At 38.5% G+C, this 20267-nt stretch overlaps 1 protein-coding gene across 12 annotated transcripts in view; it reads right to left on the reverse strand.

Annotated features, from left to right (window-relative positions):
• The window catches only part of LOC132395893 (general transcription factor II-I-like), a 74474-nt gene that overhangs the window by 45336 nt on the left and 8871 nt on the right, over positions 1 to 20267 (reverse strand). For 11 of the 12 annotated variants that reach the window (XR_009512779.1, XM_059973045.1, XM_059973046.1 and 8 more), the window contains exons 3-8: positions 19490 to 19593; positions 14683 to 14821; positions 14385 to 14436; positions 12017 to 12088; positions 7153 to 7202; positions 4109 to 4180 (exon numbers count right to left, since the gene is read on the reverse strand). Coding sequence is in view for 11 of the 12 variants with exons in the window: in XM_059973045.1 (XP_059829028.1) it covers positions 4109 to 4180; positions 7153 to 7202; positions 12017 to 12088; positions 14385 to 14436; positions 14683 to 14821; positions 19490 to 19593 (489 nt within the window). In the remaining variant the exon portion in view is untranslated. Of the gene's footprint in view, positions 1 to 4108; positions 4181 to 6731; positions 6865 to 7152; positions 7203 to 12016; positions 12089 to 14384; positions 14437 to 14682; positions 14822 to 19489; positions 19594 to 20267 lie in introns of those variants that run through there. The other variant, XM_059973047.1, reaches the window with a different exon arrangement.

The following is a 20267-nucleotide window of genomic DNA, read 5'->3' on the forward strand; positions in this document are numbered from 1 at the left end:
GAGGACATATAATATAGAAAAAATTAGAGGGAAGTTAATGGATTGGGAAGCTGTTAAAAACCAACAGAAAACAACTAATAAAGCTATAAGGAGAGTAAAAAATGAAATATGAAGGTAAGCTGGCCAATAATATAAAATGTTTTTTTTTCAGATATACAAGGAGTAAAAGAGAGCTGAGAGTGGATATAGAACCGCTAGAAAATTACACTGGACAGGTAGTAATGGGGGACAAAGAAATGGCAGACGTACTTAATAAATATTTTGCAATAGTCATCACTGTGGAAAACACCAGAGGTATGCTAGAAATTTGAGAGTATTGGGGGCAGAAGTGAGTGTAGTTGCTATTACTAAAGAAAAGCTTGGGAAGCTAAAAGATCAGAAGGTAGACAAGTCAGCTGAATTAGATGGATTACAGCCCAGGGCTCTGAAAGAGGTAGCTAAAGAGATTGTGGAGGCATTAGTAATGATCTTTCAAGAATCACTAGAGGTCTGGAAAATAGCAAATGTCATTCCACCCTTTAAGAAGGGAGAGAGGCAGAAGAAAGGAAATTATAGGCCAGTTAGTCTGACTTCAGTGATTGGGAAGATATTGCAGTCCATTATTAAGGATGTTATGGGGTAGTTGGAGGCACATCCTAAAATAGGCTGGTCAGCATGATTTCCTTAGGGGGAAATTGTGTTTGACAAATCTGTTGGAATTCTTTGAGGAAATAACAAACAGGATAGATAGAATCAGTGGGTGTTGCAATCATGGATTTTTCAGAGTCCTTTGACAGAGTACTGCAAATGAGACTGCTTAAAAAGAGCCCAAGGTATTACAGGAAAGATACTAGCATGTATAGAAAATTGGCTGACTGGAAGGAGGAAATGAGTCAGAATAAAGAGGACCTATTCTGGTTGGCTGCTGGTGACCAATGAGTTCCGCAGGGGTTGGGGTTGGGACCGCTTCTTTTCGTGTAATATGTCAATGATTTGCATGATGGAATTGATGGTTTTCTAGCCAAGTTTGTGGACAATACAAAGATACATTGAAAGGCAGTGTTGAGGATGCAGAGTCCGCAGAAGGACTTGGGCAAAGAAAGGGCAGATGGAACATAGCATAGGAAGTGTATGGTCATGCATTTTGGTAGAATAAATAAAGTGATGGATTATTTTATAAACAGGGAGAAAATTCAGAGGTACAAAGGAACTTGGGAGTCTTTGTGCAGGATTTCCTAAAGCAGTGGTTCCCAACCTGAGGTCCACAGACCACCAGTTAATGATACGGGTCCACGGCATAAAAAAAGTTCTGGAATCCTTGTCTAAAGTTTAACTTGCAGGTTGACTCAGTGGTAAAGAAGGTAAATGCAATGTTATTCACTTTGAGAGTACTAGAATGCCAGAGCAAGGATGTAATGCTGAGGCTTTATAAGGCATAGGTCATACTGTTCTTGGAGTACTGTGAGTAGTTTTAGGCCCAATATCAAAGAAAAAATGTGCTGACATTGAAGAGGGTCCAGAGGAGGTTTTCAAGAATGATTCTGGGAATGTAAGTGTCATTGTATGAGGAGCGTTTGATGGCTCTGTGGCTGTGCCTGTATTCACTGGACTTCAGAAGAAAGCTTTAATTGAAACCAATGGAATATTGAAAGGTCTAGATACAGTAGATGTGGAGAGAATGTTTATAGTGAGCAAGTCTAGAGCCAGAGAGTACAGCCTCAGAGTGGAGGAGCATCCTTTTAGAACAGAGATGAGGAGGAATTTCTTTAGCCAGAGGGTGGTGAATCTGTGGAATTCATTGCCACGGACGCCTGTGAAGGCAGTCATTGAGTATATTTAAACCAGACATTAGTAAGTTCTTGATTAGTCAGGGCATCAAGGGTTACCAGGGAGAAGGCAGGAGAATGGAGTTCAGGGGGATAATAAATCAGCCATGATGGAATGGCAGAGCAAACTTAATGGACTGAATGGCCTAATTCTGCTTACATGTCTTATAGTTCTAACAGTGGTGTGCAGAAGACCATCCCTAAGTACACATGTTGAACTTTGAAGTGAATGGACTACAGCAGCAGAAGACCACAAACATATACTCAATGGCTACTTTATTAGGTTCAGGTGGTATAGACAGGCCAAGGGAATGGGCAAGGAGTCTTCAGGTTAAATATCTTGCAAAAAATTTGAAAGCATCTAATTTGATTTAAGTGGAGAAATTCACAAAGGTTAGTGTTCAGAAGGATCAAAGTTATCCTCAAACAATCACGTAAAAGTTCACGTTGATATACAAAGCAATCAGGATAGCAACAGGCATTGTGGCCTTTATTACTAAAGAATTTTTACCCAGAAATAATGTATTATGAATATTATAGATGCCCCAAAAAGACTAAAACTTGAATACAGTAAATAAGAGAAAAGTGCAGATGCTGGAAATCCAAAGCAACACACACAAAATGTGGGAGGAACTCAGCAGGTCAGGCAACATCTATGGAACAGAGGAACAGTCAACGTTTTGGGCTGAGAGCCTTCTTCAGGACTGAGAGGGAAGGCGGAGATGCCCAAATTAAACTGTGGAGGGAGGGGAAAGAGACTGGATGGAAGGTGATAGGTAATGCTAGGTGGGTAGGAAAGATCACGGGTCAGAGAAGAAGGAATCTGATAGAAGAGGGCAGTGGGTCATAGGAGAAAAGGAAGGAAGAGGGGAACCAGGAGGAAGTAATAAGCAGGTGAGGAGTAGTAAAAGGTCAGAGGGGGGAACAGAGGAAGGAATATTGTGTCTAGGTCTAGTCTTCCTCAGCAGGAAAAGATATTCACTAAAACAACTGTATCCAAAAGTCCAGAAACCCCATATAATTCTACATCTGGCTCACTCAATAATCTGGAACACAAGATTGGGGTTAGAATGAAAGCTACGAGTGTGAGCCGGGCACACACTGGATTCTGGATTTGCAGCCAGAATGCATGTATCCTTCAGCTAGGTCAGCAATTATTAAAGGAGAAGCACTCAAATGTCTAGAAAATTTGGTAATACGCTATCCAATTTCTGAGGTGCTACATTAGTAGTTTTGCATTACTTATAAGAAGGAATGCAATAAAGATTAGAGATCCTTCAGAGGCTACAGATCCAAAATGCTAGAGGAGCTCAGCAAATCAGGCAGCATCTAAGGAAAGGAATCAACACACAATCTTTCCAGCTGAGACTCTTCATCAGGACTGGAAAGGAAGGGGAATTTGGGGAAAGGAGAAGGAGAAAAAAATGGAAGGTGATAGGTGAAACCAGGTGAAGGGAAAGGTGAATGGGTGGGAGAGAGTGATGAAGTGAGAAGCAGAGATGTGATAGGTGGACAAGGTAAAGGGCTAAAGAAGGAATCTGATAGGGGAGAAGAACGAACCATGGGATAAAAGGTTCTTTGACTTTTAGAAGGGTGAGATTGTTCGAGGAGAGATTAAGCAGATCATACCCAAATTCTAGCATTAAGAACAAAAAGTCACCTCAATAAAATTTAAGTTTTAAAAAGCATGTAAGAGAAGATGCAGGAATAATGCTTTTTCTTGGCTGAGTTGCCTAGAACCAAAGATTAGTTTCCAAATTAGGAGTTAGCCTTTTAGATTAAATACAAGAAATTTCTTGAGCCAGAGGGTAGTGAACCTTTGGAACACTCTTCCCAAGAGGCCTGTGAAGGCTTAATCATCAAATGCATTTTATTTATGTTTTACCTTCCACTCTTTGAACCTGCGTTCACCCAGGCAAACAGTATGCTTGTAACATATATCCATTCTAATCATTTTCTCCTTTCCACAGTTAAGTTGTATCTCATTCCTATAATTCCTCTAACATTCTACACCATAGCAATCTATACCTTTCTACTTTTGTAAATCATTTTATGTACAGACTTATATACCCTTGAAGTATATGCTTTGGTGAAATATGTTGTTGAAAATTTGGAGTCACTTGAATTTATGTAATAGACCATGCTGCCAAGTAGACTGTTCAAGTTTTTGAAATTGCAAGTTTTTAAACTGAAATGACTGATATTTTTCACTATGTTTCAATGAAATTGATTAAAACTATGAAGAATCTTTTGAATCACATGCCAAATAACTAATCTTTTATGGAGCAAGATTTCCATATTACCTTGAACACTGTATCGATAATAATCAGGGTCTTCTGTTTCAACTTTGACTGGGACCAGATCAATTGATGTACCTGAAATACATTTTGAAGAATGAAAATTCTATTACAAATCAGGAAAACATCAAAGTAAAAGCAGAGACTGAAGATATTTTCTTTCAATTCATTACTCTTAAAAGATCAACAATTAGCAAACTACTTCAGATATCAGAATCAAATGGAGGGAAGTGTCCTAATATTAATTATTCTGATGTGGTTCCTAGGAATGAGTGTAGTAGCTATTTATCATAGCTAATCCCAATGGATTCTTTATCAGCAATCAATACATGCACTTATAGATGAAAAACAGTCACAATACAAGCTAAATGGGATCATTTATGGTCATTCTACAAGCTGTTTTGTACCCAGTCTTCAGTTTAGAATATATTTGGCACATAACATTAATCTTGACTAGTAAACCATCACATTTAATAAGTACCATGTTTGATTTCAATATTAGTTCTTTTTGCCCCTAAATCAAAGTGATAAGTGTACACAAATTACCCAGTGATGCAATCAATAATACAAATGTGTTAACAAGCAGTTTATTAACTCTGAGGTTAATTTTTTGAGCTCAAGGGTGCAGTGTTTAAGTTACATGACTTTAATAGAATAGCAATTAAGCCTACTACCTAATGTAATGCATATTTAAATAAACTTCATTGCTCTTGGAAGTTGGCCTACCGTAAACAGTTGTAGTTAAAAGGCCATTAATCTATTGCTATGAATACATTTGTTGAGAGTTGGTAGCCAGGTACTCATTGTTTTCATTTTTAGCATTCTTTTCCATTTTGCTTTTTAAAAGTCAGGTTGAAAAATGCTCCATTGGTTCTAGAAATGGAATTCATTTTCTGTTCATACAATATGTAATAGACCACAAGCTTTTCCTTTATTGAGTCAGAGTCATAGAAAAGTACAACACAGAAACAGGTCCTTGAAATGCATTGATGATGATCTTTAATTTCTGCTTTAATTCACAAATTCACTCACTGTAACTCATAACTTCGATATTCATCAGATCTCCTAACCTCTACTTCACTAAGTTTGATAAAATGCCAGAACTTCATTGAGGATGTTAAGAAAGCAATGATTGACCATTTTAAGTGCTATGTTGGTATAGCATCTTTATGAATTAGCAGCAGCACTCAGATCACTCAGTCCCCAATCTTTTCGGCCACTCAAAAAGATCATGATTGATCAAACTGTAATCTCATTTCAATGCTGCTGTCTATCCACAGTTTCATTTGACATTTTTGTATCAAGTAGCTATTTGCCTTTGCTTGATCAGTGGCATTAATGGAAGATATGAATATCTTTGGGAATATTTCCAAAGCTGAATTCTCATGTTCTACTGAGAAAGGAAAAAAAATAGATTCATCCATTTTAAATGGGCAATTCATTTTTAAACACTGACTCCGTTCTAGATCTCCTTCAAGTGGAGCTATCTTTTCTACATACTGCCACTGGTATCATAAACATTTCATTCAAGTTGCTCCCTATGCTCCTGCTGATACAACCATAGCCTTATTAATCTTTCCTCATAAGACAGCCCACCCATTTCAATTATGTCCAGTAATCTCTGAACCCCTTCCAACACATTAATATCCTGATTAAATTAGGAGACCATAACTATCCCCATTAATTAATAAAAGTTATTTTTAATTACTTTTATTACCTGTGTATTAACCTTGTGAATTAAACACAAAAATACCATGTCAAAACGTTATAACTTACAAACATTTAATTTCCAGAGTAACCATATACGCAGCACATTATCAGTAGTATTCTGGAAATCTTAGTACTTTTTCATCTTCTATAACACTGGTTACTTCTTAACAGAATTACAAAAAAAGGATCAAAAATAATTTGATCAAAAAAGCCTTGTTGACTTTGCCCAATTACTTTGAATCTTTTAAGTGCCCTATAATCTCTTCAATAGCAACTTCTATTAAACTGTAGCTTCCTGCTCTGTCTTCCTTTCTCTTTGAATAATTGTTATTACTCAATGTCACACAAGTCTACAGGAGTTATAAGTGTTGAATAATTATCTGAAATTACCAAAAGCTGAAAAATGAGAGTAACAGAGCAACCTGGAAATCACGGAAACGCTGTAGGTTTCCATAAGACATCGGAAAACTACATAGCAAAAAACGAGCCCATAACAAGCTGAGAGAATAGAAGTTATGATGGGGATTAAGGATATGACATTGACCATTGTATGCCTTCACAGATGAAAATATTGTGGACATATGGGAGAAACAAGACCCATAAGAATGAAGAACAATTAATATTTGTAAAGAGACAGCAAAGGAAAAATTAAATAGGACTAACTGCTGAAAGAACTTCCCAAATCTGATGGCAATACCTTGAGCTTTAAGAGACTACAAGTATAATAAATACACTGCTTTTTATCTTCCAACAATTCCTTAAATTTTAGACTCGAGCAACAGACCTCAAGTGTTCAAATTAGCAAATGTAACTCTAGTATTTAAGAGAGGGACAGAAAATGAAGGTTAATTTTACTGACATAAAACAAGAAAATGGTCAAAATGCCCGGCAACTCAAACATCTGAATAAAGAAACATACACAATTCCTTTTGGAGACCCTCCTTTCTAAAAGGCAAAATATCCATTGTCTCTCTTCAGAGATGTAGCCTGAACTTCTGAGCATTTCCTCAAATATCCAGTGTCTCCAGACTTACAAAATGAATTACAATAATGATGACCCTAGAATTGGGTGATGAGAAGATCAATTAAATTATGGTTACTCCTGTGCAGAAATAATCATATAATATGCTCAACTGAATCCATACTCGATACTTTTACAATATTTTTGACCCTTTCAATGATAAAACTATTACTACATCATAAGTTTCCTAATTAATCTCATGTAAGTAGAAAACAAAGCTTTACTAAAAACATCATAGATAAGGACTACAGATAATACATTAGCACTCATATTTTTCTTTCAATGAAAAGCATATGTAATTTTAGAAAGTAACACTTACTCGGTTGGTTATCATCACATGGCTCAGTTTTCACCGTAACTGGAACAAAGCTACAAAACAGAACATTCAAATATATTCACTTTTGCCATGGTTTGTTATTCCTTTTCTGTAGGTACAGAAAATGTATGTTATTTTCCACATTTCTGCCTGCATTTACAGGAAAACAACTTACACCATGTTGCAACTTTAAAATGGACTGTATTATGGTATAAGAGGCCATTTAGCCCAGCCTTAGTTCTTTTAAACAGCTACAGCACTGTGTAAAAGTCTTTGGCACATATTATATATAGATCGGGTGCCTAAGACCTTTGCACTGTACTGTATTTGTCAACGTGGAGCAGAGAATGAGTTTGTAAATCTGGCGGGAAATTTGGAATGGTAAGGGTGGAGTGCTATGGAAGACGTCTGGGGCAAGTGGCAGAGAAGGTGTACAAGGGGCCGGGTTTGGCATAGGTGCAGACGCACCTAGCCCTGAGACACCAGGCAATGTCATTGGATACCAAACAATTGGTTTCCTGCTAATTACAGAATGTCTCTCTGTTGCTTCCAGCTTTCTCCCCTCTCACTTCCCTATTTCCCAACCATGATTCCCCACTCCCTGCCCCCTTTCAGTCCACAATAGGGACAAGTATCAGAATCAGGTTTATCATTACTCATTATGAAATATGTTTTGTTTCTGGCAGCAGTAAAGTGCAATACATAAAACTGTTACAGTACTAAGCAATACGCACGCGCATGCACACACCACACTCCCTCCAACTCTAATACTTTTCCAAATAAGTTATCCTTCAAATCTAACTGAACTTGCTTTTACCTAGTGTTGCACTCCAGACTGTAATAGTTCTTAGCATTAAAAAAAAACATAATTTAGGGTAACCTACTCTCCCACTGGCTTCTGACCATATGTTTGAAAGAGTTCTAGTCCTTCCATTACTCCTATATTAGACCTCTCTTTATACTGAAGCATACAAAAATCCCATATCCTTGCCCCACATGTTGTTGCATAATAATTTGTGGTGTAAACTCAGTTTCTCCATCATCCAGCACCTGCATTAGCCATAATATACAGTCGGCCCTCCTTACCTGCGAGGGATTGGTTCCGGGACCCCTCGCAGATACCGAAAAACGCGGATGCTCAAGTCCCTTATTTAATCTGTCTCAATGAGGTGGACCTTAGGACCCAGCAGAAACCCAGACCCTATTTAAACTGTCTCAATGCAGTGGATATTAGGACCCAGCGGCGGAGCTCTGAATCCGCAGTGTTTCTGTTCATGAAAATAATCACGATTGAAAATAAAGTGGAAATAATAAAGCGACCGGAAAGAGGTGAAACGCCATCGGTCACTGTAACAGCGTTAGGCTATGTCAGTCAACGATCAGAACAATTTTAAAGGATAAATTGAGAAAGGCCCTGCTCCAATAAAAGCTGCAATTATTACTAAGCAACGCAGTGGTTTAATTATTGGGTTTTGGGGTTTTGAGTTTTTGATCTATATTAACCCAGCATTGATGGACAGCACACTCGATAGCAGTCTGTCACTGGATCAAACTCGGGAACTTCAGTTCCCATGCCCGGCGCTGAAACATATGTTCTTAAGTGTTTTATGTGCATAGAAAGGTAAAATATATACTAAGTCAAACGTTTGACTAACTGACGCTAAATAATACTGGATGTACCTGTTCTGACTTACTTAGAACTTTCGATTTATAAAAAAATCCCAATCCACGATAACCCAGGCATATCCTCCCATATACTTTAAATCAACTCTAGGTTACTTATACTTCCTAATACAATGTAAATGCTTTGTAATATAGTTGTTAAAACTGCATTGTTTAGGAAAAAATTACAAGAAGAAAAGTCTGTACTTGCTTGAACAACAAGTGTTCGAAGAGCATTTCTGGGTTTTCTCGATTCATGGTTGGTTGAATTCGCGGATGCCGAACTCACAGATAAGGAGGGCCGACTGTACCTCCATTTAAGAGACAAGCTTTCTCTGTTGTGCCAGGAAGTGACAATTTTATGATTATATGCACCTAAAACTGGTACATAACTATTGCAAGCTAATGCAGAAAGTATATTCATCACAGCAAGTCTGTAAAAGTCACACTGCTTGAAGTGGCAGCTTCACGGCAGTGTAGCTGTTAGCGTGACGCTATTACAGCTGAGGACGCTGGAGTTCGGAGTTCAATCCTGTCGTCCTCTGTACATCCTTCCCATGGAATAAGTGGGCTTTCCCTTCCACAGTTCAAAAATGTACCAAGTAGGTTAACTGGTCATTGTAAATTAACCTGTGATTAGATCAGGGTTAAATTAGGGTTGTCAGGGGTTCCTGGGCAGTGCCGCTTGAATGGCGGGAAGAACAGTGTATCTCTGAATAAAAAAACAAACTTCTCTCAACAGTCATCAACTAGTTCTTCCAGAACTAAGGAGATGTTCTCCTTCAAGAAAGGGACTTCCCTTCCTCCAGCATCAATGCTGCCCTCAACCACATCAGTTCTCACCCCCGTTCTCTCACCACCCCCTCCAGATAGGATTCCTCTTGTCCTCACATACTATCCAACCAGCCTCCGTTTCTAGCACATAATTCTCCATACCTTCCGTGACCTCCAATGGGATCCCACCACCAAGCACATCTTTCCTTCCAACCACTCCACAGGAATCACTCCCTATGAGACTTCCTTGTCCATTTGTCCCTCCCCACTGATCTCCCTCCTGTAACTTATCCTTGTAAGCGGAACAAGCGCTGCACTTGCCCCTATCCCTCCTCCCTCACTACCATTCAAGGCCCCAAACAGTTCTTCCAGGTAAGGCAACACTTCACCTGAGAGTCTGTTGGGGTCATCTACTGTATCTGGTGCTCCTGGTGTGGCCTCCTGTATATCAGCGAGACTCGATATAGTTAGTGAGACCATTTTGCTGAGTACCTACGCTCTGTCTGTCAGAAAAAGGAGGACATCCCAGTGGCCACCCAATTTAATTCCACTGCCCATTCCAATATGACTGTCCATGGCCACCTCTACTACCGCGATGAGGCCACACTCAGTTTGTAGGAGCAACACTTTATATTCCATTTGGGTAGCCTCCAACATGATGGCATGAACATCGATTTCTTGAAATTTCAGTAATGCCCGCCCCCACTTCATCATTTCCATTTCCCCCTCTCACCTTATCTCCTTACCTGCCCATCACCTCCCTTTGGTGTTCCTCCCTCTTCCATGGCCTTCTGTCCTCTCCTATCAGATTCTCCCTTCTCCAGCCCCTTATCTCATTCACCAATTGGCTTCCCAGCTCTTTACTTCACCCCGCCTCCTTTCCCGGTTTCACCTATCACCTACTTTGTATTTTTCCTCCCCTCCCCCCCCCCCACCTTCTTACTCTGGCTTCTCATCTTTTTTCTCTATTGGAGTATAAAAGTTACATTGTTTGCTGTGTAACCAAAACTATGTAGTCAGCTTTGAACTTGCTATTTGCTATGCATGTATCCAATTTAGTAGGAGAATGAAACCTTAAGAATGTAGATGACAATGGTGCGTTAATGAGAGGTAGCTAAGAGATATAGATTAGAACAGGATTAAGTCAATGGGTAGAAACAATAGTGGCCGATGTACTTGTGATACGCAACTGTAGACTGATTGGATATGCTAATGCAACTAAACCAGGAGATTGCTATAAAAAAATGCTATGTACAAGGATCGGTGGGCAATCGGCGACTAGCTCAATGACTGTCTCAGCTTTGATTTGCAAATTAAAGTTTAATACTTCTTGAAGAATCTTCTGCGTCTCCTGGTCGTTTGTGGGGCACGAGAAACCATGACATCTCCAGCTCTGATGAAGATGCTCAGCACAAAACGTCAACTCTTTACTCTTTTCCATTGATGCTGCCTGGCATGCTGAGTTGCTTCAACATTCTATGTGTGTTGTTTGGATTTCCAGCAACTATTTATGATCGACTAGTCTAAGCCAGTTTTGGAGATTTCCTAATTCAAAACAAAGCATGCAAGCAATTCTCAACAGTGGGGAGCCTGAGCTGCAATGATTCATACATAGGGAACTCCTGTAGAGATACTTTTCAGTCATTACTAGTGAATGGCTGCAGAGAAAACTCAGGAGTAGAAAATAACATCAACAAATGGCAAATGCTTAATCAGTGGTACTAGCATGTTCCTTGTTAATCTTTTTAAGCAAAGGAAGAGGTTCAAGAGATAGAAGTAACTTATCCCAAATAAATTAGAATCTTGAAGCACAAAGTTGCAGGACATCAGAAAATAGTCAAAGAAAGTAAAAAACAAATACAGGCCCTTTGGCCCATCTCTTAATGAACCTACTCCCATCAACCTGCACCAGGTCCACCACCTTCCATACCCCTACAATCCATTTGCCTATCCAAACTTCCCTTAAATGATGAAATTGAGTTCACATGTACCGCTTGTGCTGGCAACACGTTCCAAACTCTCATGACCTTCTGAGTGAATGTTTCTCCTCATGTTCCCCTTAAACTTTTCACCTTTCACCCTTAACACATGATCTCTGGTTGTAGTCCCACCCAATCTCAGTGGAAAATGCTTACTTGCACTTACCCTATCCATGCCCCTCATAATTTTTATATACCTCTTCTCAGTCTTCTACATCCTAAGGAATAAAGTCCTACCCTATTCAATCTTTCATCATAACCCAGGTCCTCCAGACCTGGCAACATCTTTGTAATTTTTCTCTGTATCTTTCAACCTTATTTAAACCTTTCCAGTAGGTAGGTGACCAAAACTGCACACAATACCCCAAATTAGGCCCCACTAATATCTTATATAAAATGAACATAACGAACTTGCAAACAATGCATCTCTGAAGTGAGCAGGGAATACTTACTTTACACTTTGGTGTTCCAAGGATGAATTAGGAATCTCGCAGGCTTCTGTACAGAAGTGATCATAGAGTAAACTGGTAAAAAAAAATACAAACAATAATAGCTTCTCAGTAAAAAGAGAGGAGCAAGGTGAAGATCATAAGAATTAAGAACAGGGGTAGGCCATCCAGCCTGTCGAGCCTGCTCCACCATTTGATCTGGCTAAGGATTCGTCTCTGACTACCTGCCTTTTCCCCCATAACTCTCAATTTCCTATCACAGTCCAACACAGGCAGAGAAAGGACATTACCTGACACTGTAGGATTTAACTAAAGTTCCAGAGAGGCTGAGACAAGAGATCATAAATGAGGACAACAAATATGACCAAAAAAAAAGACAATGTGACAAAAACAGTGGAAGAGTAAAGCTCTAAAAACAGTTAATGTAACTAGTACCAATAAAGGAGTACTACTTTGGAGTAAGAACCTCAAAACAATAAATTTCATGGCACAAGTCAGCGATAACAAACTCATTCAGATAAACCTTCTTACTAAAAAAACATGATTAAAAGCAGACAAATCTCATGTTATATTATAGGTACATCCTATAACCAAGGGTTCTAAAAAGAGGTTTCTGCAGAAATTGTGATATATTGCTATTAATTTCCTAAAATTAACTAGATTCTACAATATTCACAAAAGGCCAAAAATGATTGTTACATAAAGTAATGGCTCATGAAAAGTCAAGAATATTTTTCATTGATATTAGATTGGTTTAAGGGTAGAAATCAGTACAAGTAAAATTGGCACTTTCACATAGTGGATGCTTCAGCAATTTAAAAATCTATATTTTTGATGATGTAAATGTATCCTGAACTAGTTAATTTTGTGGATTCTGAGGAATGAGATTATGTGAAGAGGGTGCAAATCTGAAGGTAATGTGAAAACATGAGGCCATTCATTTTGATATGGAAGCTGGGTATCCTTGAACATGGATGCACTGTAGGTTCAGCAATTCAGGTAGGCAAAGACTGCACTGGCCTTTTGGCAATGTGAATTCAGAAGACTGGGTGACAGACTAAAAATAAAGGAGAATAAAGAATGAAAAGGGTGGCACGATGGCCTTCAGCAATGCAAGTTGAATCCTACCCTGCAGTGCAGTCTGTCAGTTTATACATTCTTCCTATGACTGTGTTTCAGTTTTTTCCTGTATACAGTACTGAAGACTGCCTACTGTAAATTACTTCCTGTATAAGTAATTAGCAAAAGAATTGAAGGGAAGTTGCAGAACATCAAGACAGAATCCCACTCCCAACAGTAATTTTATGCCCGGGTAAATATTGAAAAAGAACACGCGCAGTCCACGGCGACCTTAGAGGAGTTTCAAGACCGTTGGGCTCCGTGGGGTGTAAATGCCATCGTGGATAGAGATGGCAACATTTTGGTGTAATGTCTATTGTCTATTTGTAGTTTAGTAATTGTGTTTGCCACTGTTTTGTATATATTGTATAGCACCAATATTTGTCATAAAGGATTTTGTATTAAAAAAAAGGCAGAATAAAGAGCAGGGAAATGAGGGTGTGGTAGAACAGTAGAATGGGATTCTCCTACTAGGAGCCAGCATGACCTGATTCACTGTATAGCATACACTGTGCCATACAGGATGCACAGTATAATAGCAAGCAAAGTAACCTGAATGGAAAGAAAAAAACAAATAGGTGTGGGAATGGGAAATTCCAGTAGATAAATCATAAATGGATCTAGTCAAGATGGTATGGAGCTGCAATGCCTGTCAAGGTTGGGGCTAGGACTCAGTTGCTTTATAGGTTCGTAGGGATGGTTTTGGGGATGTAGAGGTGAGGAGGGGTTAGAAGTTAGGGGCAGAAGCCGGTGGTGAGAGTCAAGGTTGGAGCGCTCCACAGTTGAAGGCAGGCAATCCTCAAGGGTTGGGTTGTAGGCACTGAGGATGAAGACAGTGATTCCCATGATCACTGGGCCCCACCAGGAATGGCAATCGATTACCTTCCAGGTCAAAGCTTCATATGGGCAGCAGACACAAGAGCATATGACAACCAGAGGGAAAACCAAATGAACGAGACAGGCAAATGCTGGAGTATAACAAGAGGGCTCTACTAAAGCAACACAAAGAAAATTCTATTTTTTATAACTTTCTGGAGAAATGGAAGAGAACCTTCAGAAGGAAATACCCACACATACAAAATAATTCCAAAATAAATTACAAATCTACCTCCAAGTGAAAATAGAAATACTATCTTTTGCACCTCCAAATAAGGCAATTAAATACAGCCCTATGGATTTATGCAGATTATATTGAACTTACAGCTAAATCATTAAAGTTTTGAGTACTGCAAGGACAGCAAAACCAACCTACCCCCCAGGAGGCATCTGTGTGTTCTCCTTCCTAGTTGGTCGTTCTGTTTCCACTACATGGAAAAATAGAAATGTTAATCTTTAAATGAGTGGCTTGCTTAGACAACAATCCCTAGTTCAATATTAATGTGAAAGACATGCACCAAATGTGGTACAAACATTTGTACCAGTTTGAATAAACTGGAATAATTGCCAGAGAAAACTGAGGCCCCTAACTTTGTTATTAAACAATCTATAAATCCAAAGAAAAGTTTTCCTGCAACTTAATATTATCACTTGATTTTGTTCTTTCAACTTACAGTATTTCACAAAGTCAATTTGAAAATCCTTTCGGTTTCCAATGAAAGATCTTCCTTGTTCTGTTCCCACCACAAATACATTTTTCTCATATACAGCAACACATGCCACTTCAGCTTTTAACTTCGCAATTTCCTGGCACTGAAGAGGAAATAAGTTGAATCAACTTTAAAGAGAAAATATACAAAAACATACATTAAAGAAAATGACTTTTGTTAAACATACCTTTGGTGCTCAGATATTATATTGAGGAAAAAATTGTAGCTTCGTACCTTATGATACTGGGTATCAAGTTTAAACTAGTATCACTGAAATTATTAGAGGATGCCATAGGTAGAACAGCATTAAAATGTCATATCCAAAAACACAACTAAATCCAAGGGCTAAACATATGTATAGATCTCCCCAGGTTAACAAAGGGGTCAGGCTCCTGAATAACCTCTCATTATGCATAAACATTTCCCGCAGGAGTGCAGTACTACAGTAAACTCAACCTTCAAAGGGGTTGGGTGTGTTCAGATACTGTAGCCATCTCTTTATCCCATCACTATCCCCTTTGCCTTAAGCCTCATCCTATATATCACTTAGTTTCTCCTATTTTAAATCCTTTTACCAATCTTCTCCCTTGTTCCTTCTACTTTTTCTTTGCCTGCTCTATTGAGTAAACAACCTTACAGGATATCTCTAGGTTAAGAACACAGGGCTTATTAACAACTATACATACAGATGAGCTTCCATAATATGAAATTCCCAAGTCCAATGTACGTATAGAACATGTATCCCTACATTGTATATATGCACATCGTACTTTGGAATTTAATAATATCAGCTTCCACTTGATCTCTTCACTTTTATGATCTCTCTTCCTTGTCAGTATTATATGCTTTTCATGCCATTTATTGCAATACAGCAGAGGCATGGCAACTAGATTGCATTTTTTAAAATATGTACACATTGTCCAACTTATGGAAATCTGTGCAAATGGAACCTGTTCATTGCCTGGGGACAGCTGTATGGATCCCATTCCAGTTCCAACAAACCATCTAATTATATTTCTCCAGAGATGCTACCCAATATTTTTTGTTTTTAATTTTAATTCAAACCATATTTAGAATTTTATTTTTACTTTGCAAAATACAGTAGGATCTTTGATAACCATTTCCAATAATAAAAAGTACAAGGCATAGTAAATTTGTGCAATTTAAGTCCACCTCCAATTCTTGAACAACTGGGGAAAACAGGAAACTGTCCATACTGAATATAAGTCACACAATTGAGAATATTTTCTTTCAAAGATGAGACAAAAGGTGGTAGAGGGAAGTTGTTCTGGATGTGTACAGATGACCAAAAACTGATGCATGGGTGGTAGTTAGTTTAACAAAGTATCTGGAATACAAATTAAATTTGAGGAAGTTCAAAACTTGGGTCAGACCCCATTCACAGCAATGTTTAGATCTGGGCAATAAATAAGGAAATATATAATGGCCTTGAAAGAGAGCATAAGCAATTTAAGCCACCTGGTGAATCCATGAGATTAAGTTCATCTATTAACCAATTTTGAAATTTATCAGACAAATACAGAGAAACTATTTTCTCAGACAGGGAAATCTAGAAGGAAACATCATTGTTTTAAAATTAAAGCAAGGTCACTACAAATCATATTATACAAATAGGCCACTGTTGCTGTATATCCTTCTTTCTAGAAATTGGTTTTGTTCAGGAGAGTTATTGAAACACAGGATGTGCAAGCAAACAATTTAAACTAGCTGACCATTTTACCCAGGTCTTCAACCTCCCTAGTCTTTCATGCGAGAAACTTCAGACAGTAGAATGTTTCCACCTGTTCAATTTAGTTTTCATAATTGCAAGCATCTCAAAGCACATTGTAATCTAAATGGAAACTCACCAAGGATTAATTAATCTATATAGATGCCTAATTAGCAATTTACATTACTAATTTTACTGCAAATTCTACAAAATTAATGAAATAAAAATTAATATAATTAATGGTGATCTAAACAGGAATCTGTACCTCAATAGTCCTTTAGTTTTGTGAACCCCAAAACAGTACTCAGTATTCCATCTGTAATCTTAGTTTTAAACAAGTCAAGTCACTTTTTATTGTCATTTCGATCATAACTGCTGGTACAGTACATAGTAAAAACGAAACGTTTTTCAGGACCATGGTTCTACATGAAACAATACAAAAACTACACTGAACTACGTAAAAACAACACAGAAAAAACTAGACTAGACTACAGACCTACCCAGGACTGCATAAAGTGCACAAAACAGTGCAGGCATTACAATAAATAATAAACAAGACAATAGGCACAGTAGAGGGCAAGTTGGTGTCAGTTCAGGCTCTAGGTATTGAGGAGTCTGATGGCTTCAGGGAAGAAACTGTTACATAGTCTGGTCGTGAGAGCCCGAATGCTTCAGTGCCTTTTCCCAGATGGTAGAAGGAAGAAGAGTTTATATGAGGGGTGCATGGGGTCCTTCATAATGCTGTTTGCTTTGCGGATGCAGCATGTAGTGGAAACGTGACACTTAAAATGACAAAATGTGATACTTAATTTAGCAATTACCTTTACATTAGCAAGATGTCTCAAATACAAAACATTTAGTTAACCCTCAACTTAATAAGATCCAACTACAGCACAACCTAATAAACTTCCACTACTGCATGTGGCAGCATTTCCCAGTATATTATCTCCAGCATAGGATGTAGACAAAAGGCAGGTAACAATAGGCCAGTTAGCTTAATGTCTGCAGTGAGGAAAATGTTTGAAGCTATCATTAGGAAGAAATAGTGCGACATCTGGATAGAAGTGGTTCCATCAGGCAGACACAGTAGGGATTCATGAAGGGCAAGTTCTATCTGGAATTCTTTGACAATATAATGATCACAGTGGACAGAGGGGAAGCAGGTGGATGCTATATACTTGGATTTTAAGAAAGCATTTGATAAGGTACTGCATAAAAGACTGGTGGGAACTCAAAGAAACATTTCAAATGTTGAAAGGCACGGACAGAGTGGATGTGGCAAAGTTGTTTCCCACGGTGGGGGAGTCTAGTACGAGAGGACATAACTTAAGGATTGAAGGGTGCCCATTGAGAACAAATGCCAAGGAATTTTTTTTAGCCAGAGGGTGGTGAATCTGTGGAATTTGTTGCCACGGGTGGCAGTGGAGGCCAAATCATTGGGTGAATTTAAGGCAGAGACTGCTAGGTATCTGAGTCGCCAGGGTATCAAAGGTTATTGTGAGAAGGCAGGGAGTGGGACTAAATGGGAGAATGGAACAGCTCATGATAAAATGGCGGAGCAGACTCAAGGGGCTGAATGGCCGACTTCTGCTCCTTTGTCTTATGGTCTTATAAGTATGCACTGTGTTGGGGGTAACATATTAGCCTGAAGAGAGGATTAGCTAACTAATAGAAGGCAGAGAGTTGTGATAAATGGGTATTTTTCTGGTTAATAGTCAGCAGCGAGCAGAGTGCTCAGTGCTAGGTTTGCAACTGTTCATGAACTGTTAATGATCTGGAAGAGGGGACCAAGTGTAGCGCAGTTAAGTTCGTTGATCAGACTAAACAGTGTAAAAGCAAACTGTGCAGAGGATCTGTAGAGATATAGCTAAGTTAAGTGAGTGGGCAAGTGCCTGGCAGATGGAAAACAACATTCATATATATGAGGTCATCCACTTTGAAAGGAAAAGTGGAAGATCAGATTATTAGTTAAACGGTGAAAAGACTGCAGCATTTTGTGCACAGGGGCTCAGAAGTGCTTGTGTGTGAATTGCAAAAAGTTGATTTGCAAGTGCAACAAGTTATGAAGAATGCTAATGGAAGGTTGGCCTTCATTACCTGAGGGATTAATTTCACTGTAGGAAGGTTATGCAGCCATTGTACAGGATACTGATGAGGATGCACCTGGAGAACTTAATGCAGTTCTAGTCTCCATACTTGAGGAAGAATTTACTGGCTTTGGAGGTGGTGCAGAGGAGGTTCATCAAGTTGACTTTTGAGGAAATTACCTTGTGGGGTCTTTTAAGAGACTCCTGGATAGGTACATGGAGCTTAGAAAAATAGAGGGCTAAGGGTAATTCTAGGTAATTTCTAAAGTAAGTACATCTTCGCCACAGCATTGTGGACTGAAGGGCCTGTATTCTGCTGTCGGTTTTCTATGTTTCTACTAAGAGAGAATGAGTTGCCTGGAACTATACTTGCTGGAATTTGGAAGAATGAGGGGGAATTTTAAAGAAACATAAAATTGTGAAAAATATAGATAGAGCTAGCAAAACTGTTCTCACTGGTAGGCAAAAATAAAACTAGGGGGCATAGCCTCAACATTTGGGGGAACAGATTTAGGATGGAGATGAGCAGAAACTACTTTTCCCAGAAAGGATTGAATTTATGGAATTCTCTGTGCAGAGAAGCAGCAGAGGCTACATCATCAAATATATTTAAGACACATATTGATTTTTGTATAGCAGGGGAATTAAGGGTATGGAGAAAAGACAGACAGGTGGGCCAAATCCATGGCCAGATCAGCCATGATCTGTTAAAAGACAGAGCAGACTTGACAGGCCAGATGGCCTTCTCCTGTTCCTGTTTCTTGTGTTCTTATTCCAGGAGCCCTAGGAACCTCCATTTTGCCCAGTCTCCAAATATGCTTGTTTTTTTAAAAAAGCAGTAACAATGCAAGTGAGTTTTATTACCTATCCCCAAGACTCCAACTCCATTGAGCCACCAGCTTCCATACAATTAAAATTAGTTCAAGTTTTATAACATAGTAAATTAACTATTTACCATCGACTCCAGTGCTGACACAAGGAATCTTACTTCCAGAAGATTTTCGACACCAGAGGGTTCTTCATTTATAACTGATGTAGTTGCAACTTGTGCCATATTTCCTGAAGGCAAGAGAGAGCCAAGAGCAAAGAGAAAAGTTATAGTAAGATACCGAAAGTCTTTGCACCAAATGTGAAAACCACAAAAAAAATTGCAAAATAATTCCAATTTTTCAATTATCGATTACTTAATCTGTTTGCTTTCTTTACTAATTTTCAAAATCTATTCCTAACCAGTTAATTATATTAAACCATGAAAAATGTCAATATTGTATTAACTTCAACATAAAATTTAAAATTAAATACAATGGATTCCGGTTAATTGAGCTATCAGTTAATTGGGGCAGCCAATTATTTGGGACAACTCTTAAAGAACAAAAATTGAAAAAATAGCCAGGATTGCCTTCATTTATTTGGGACACTTAATTGGGGCAGGATACCATTGCCAAACATTTTCCAACTAGTGCCAGTTGTATGCACTGCATAGTCGTTAGACAATGCACCATGCTTAAGAGCTAACAATGTTTAAACAGTGTTACTTTTGTGAGTTTGGGTTCATAAAGCTGTGATATTTGTCACTGTTAGGTGGTGAGAAATAAGTAGTAATACAATTCTGAACTGTTCTGCTCACTGCTGTTTAATGCATTCAGTTTTGGAGATGACAGTAATGGCCAGGAATGGAAGTTAAACTATTTCACTTCTTCAACAAGTTAGAAACTATGTAGAATCTGAAGATA

This window comes from Hypanus sabinus, chromosome 6, assembly GCF_030144855.1.
Source record: "Hypanus sabinus isolate sHypSab1 chromosome 6, sHypSab1.hap1, whole genome shotgun sequence".
Classification (NCBI taxonomy): domain Eukaryota; kingdom Metazoa; phylum Chordata; class Chondrichthyes; order Myliobatiformes; family Dasyatidae; genus Hypanus; species Hypanus sabinus.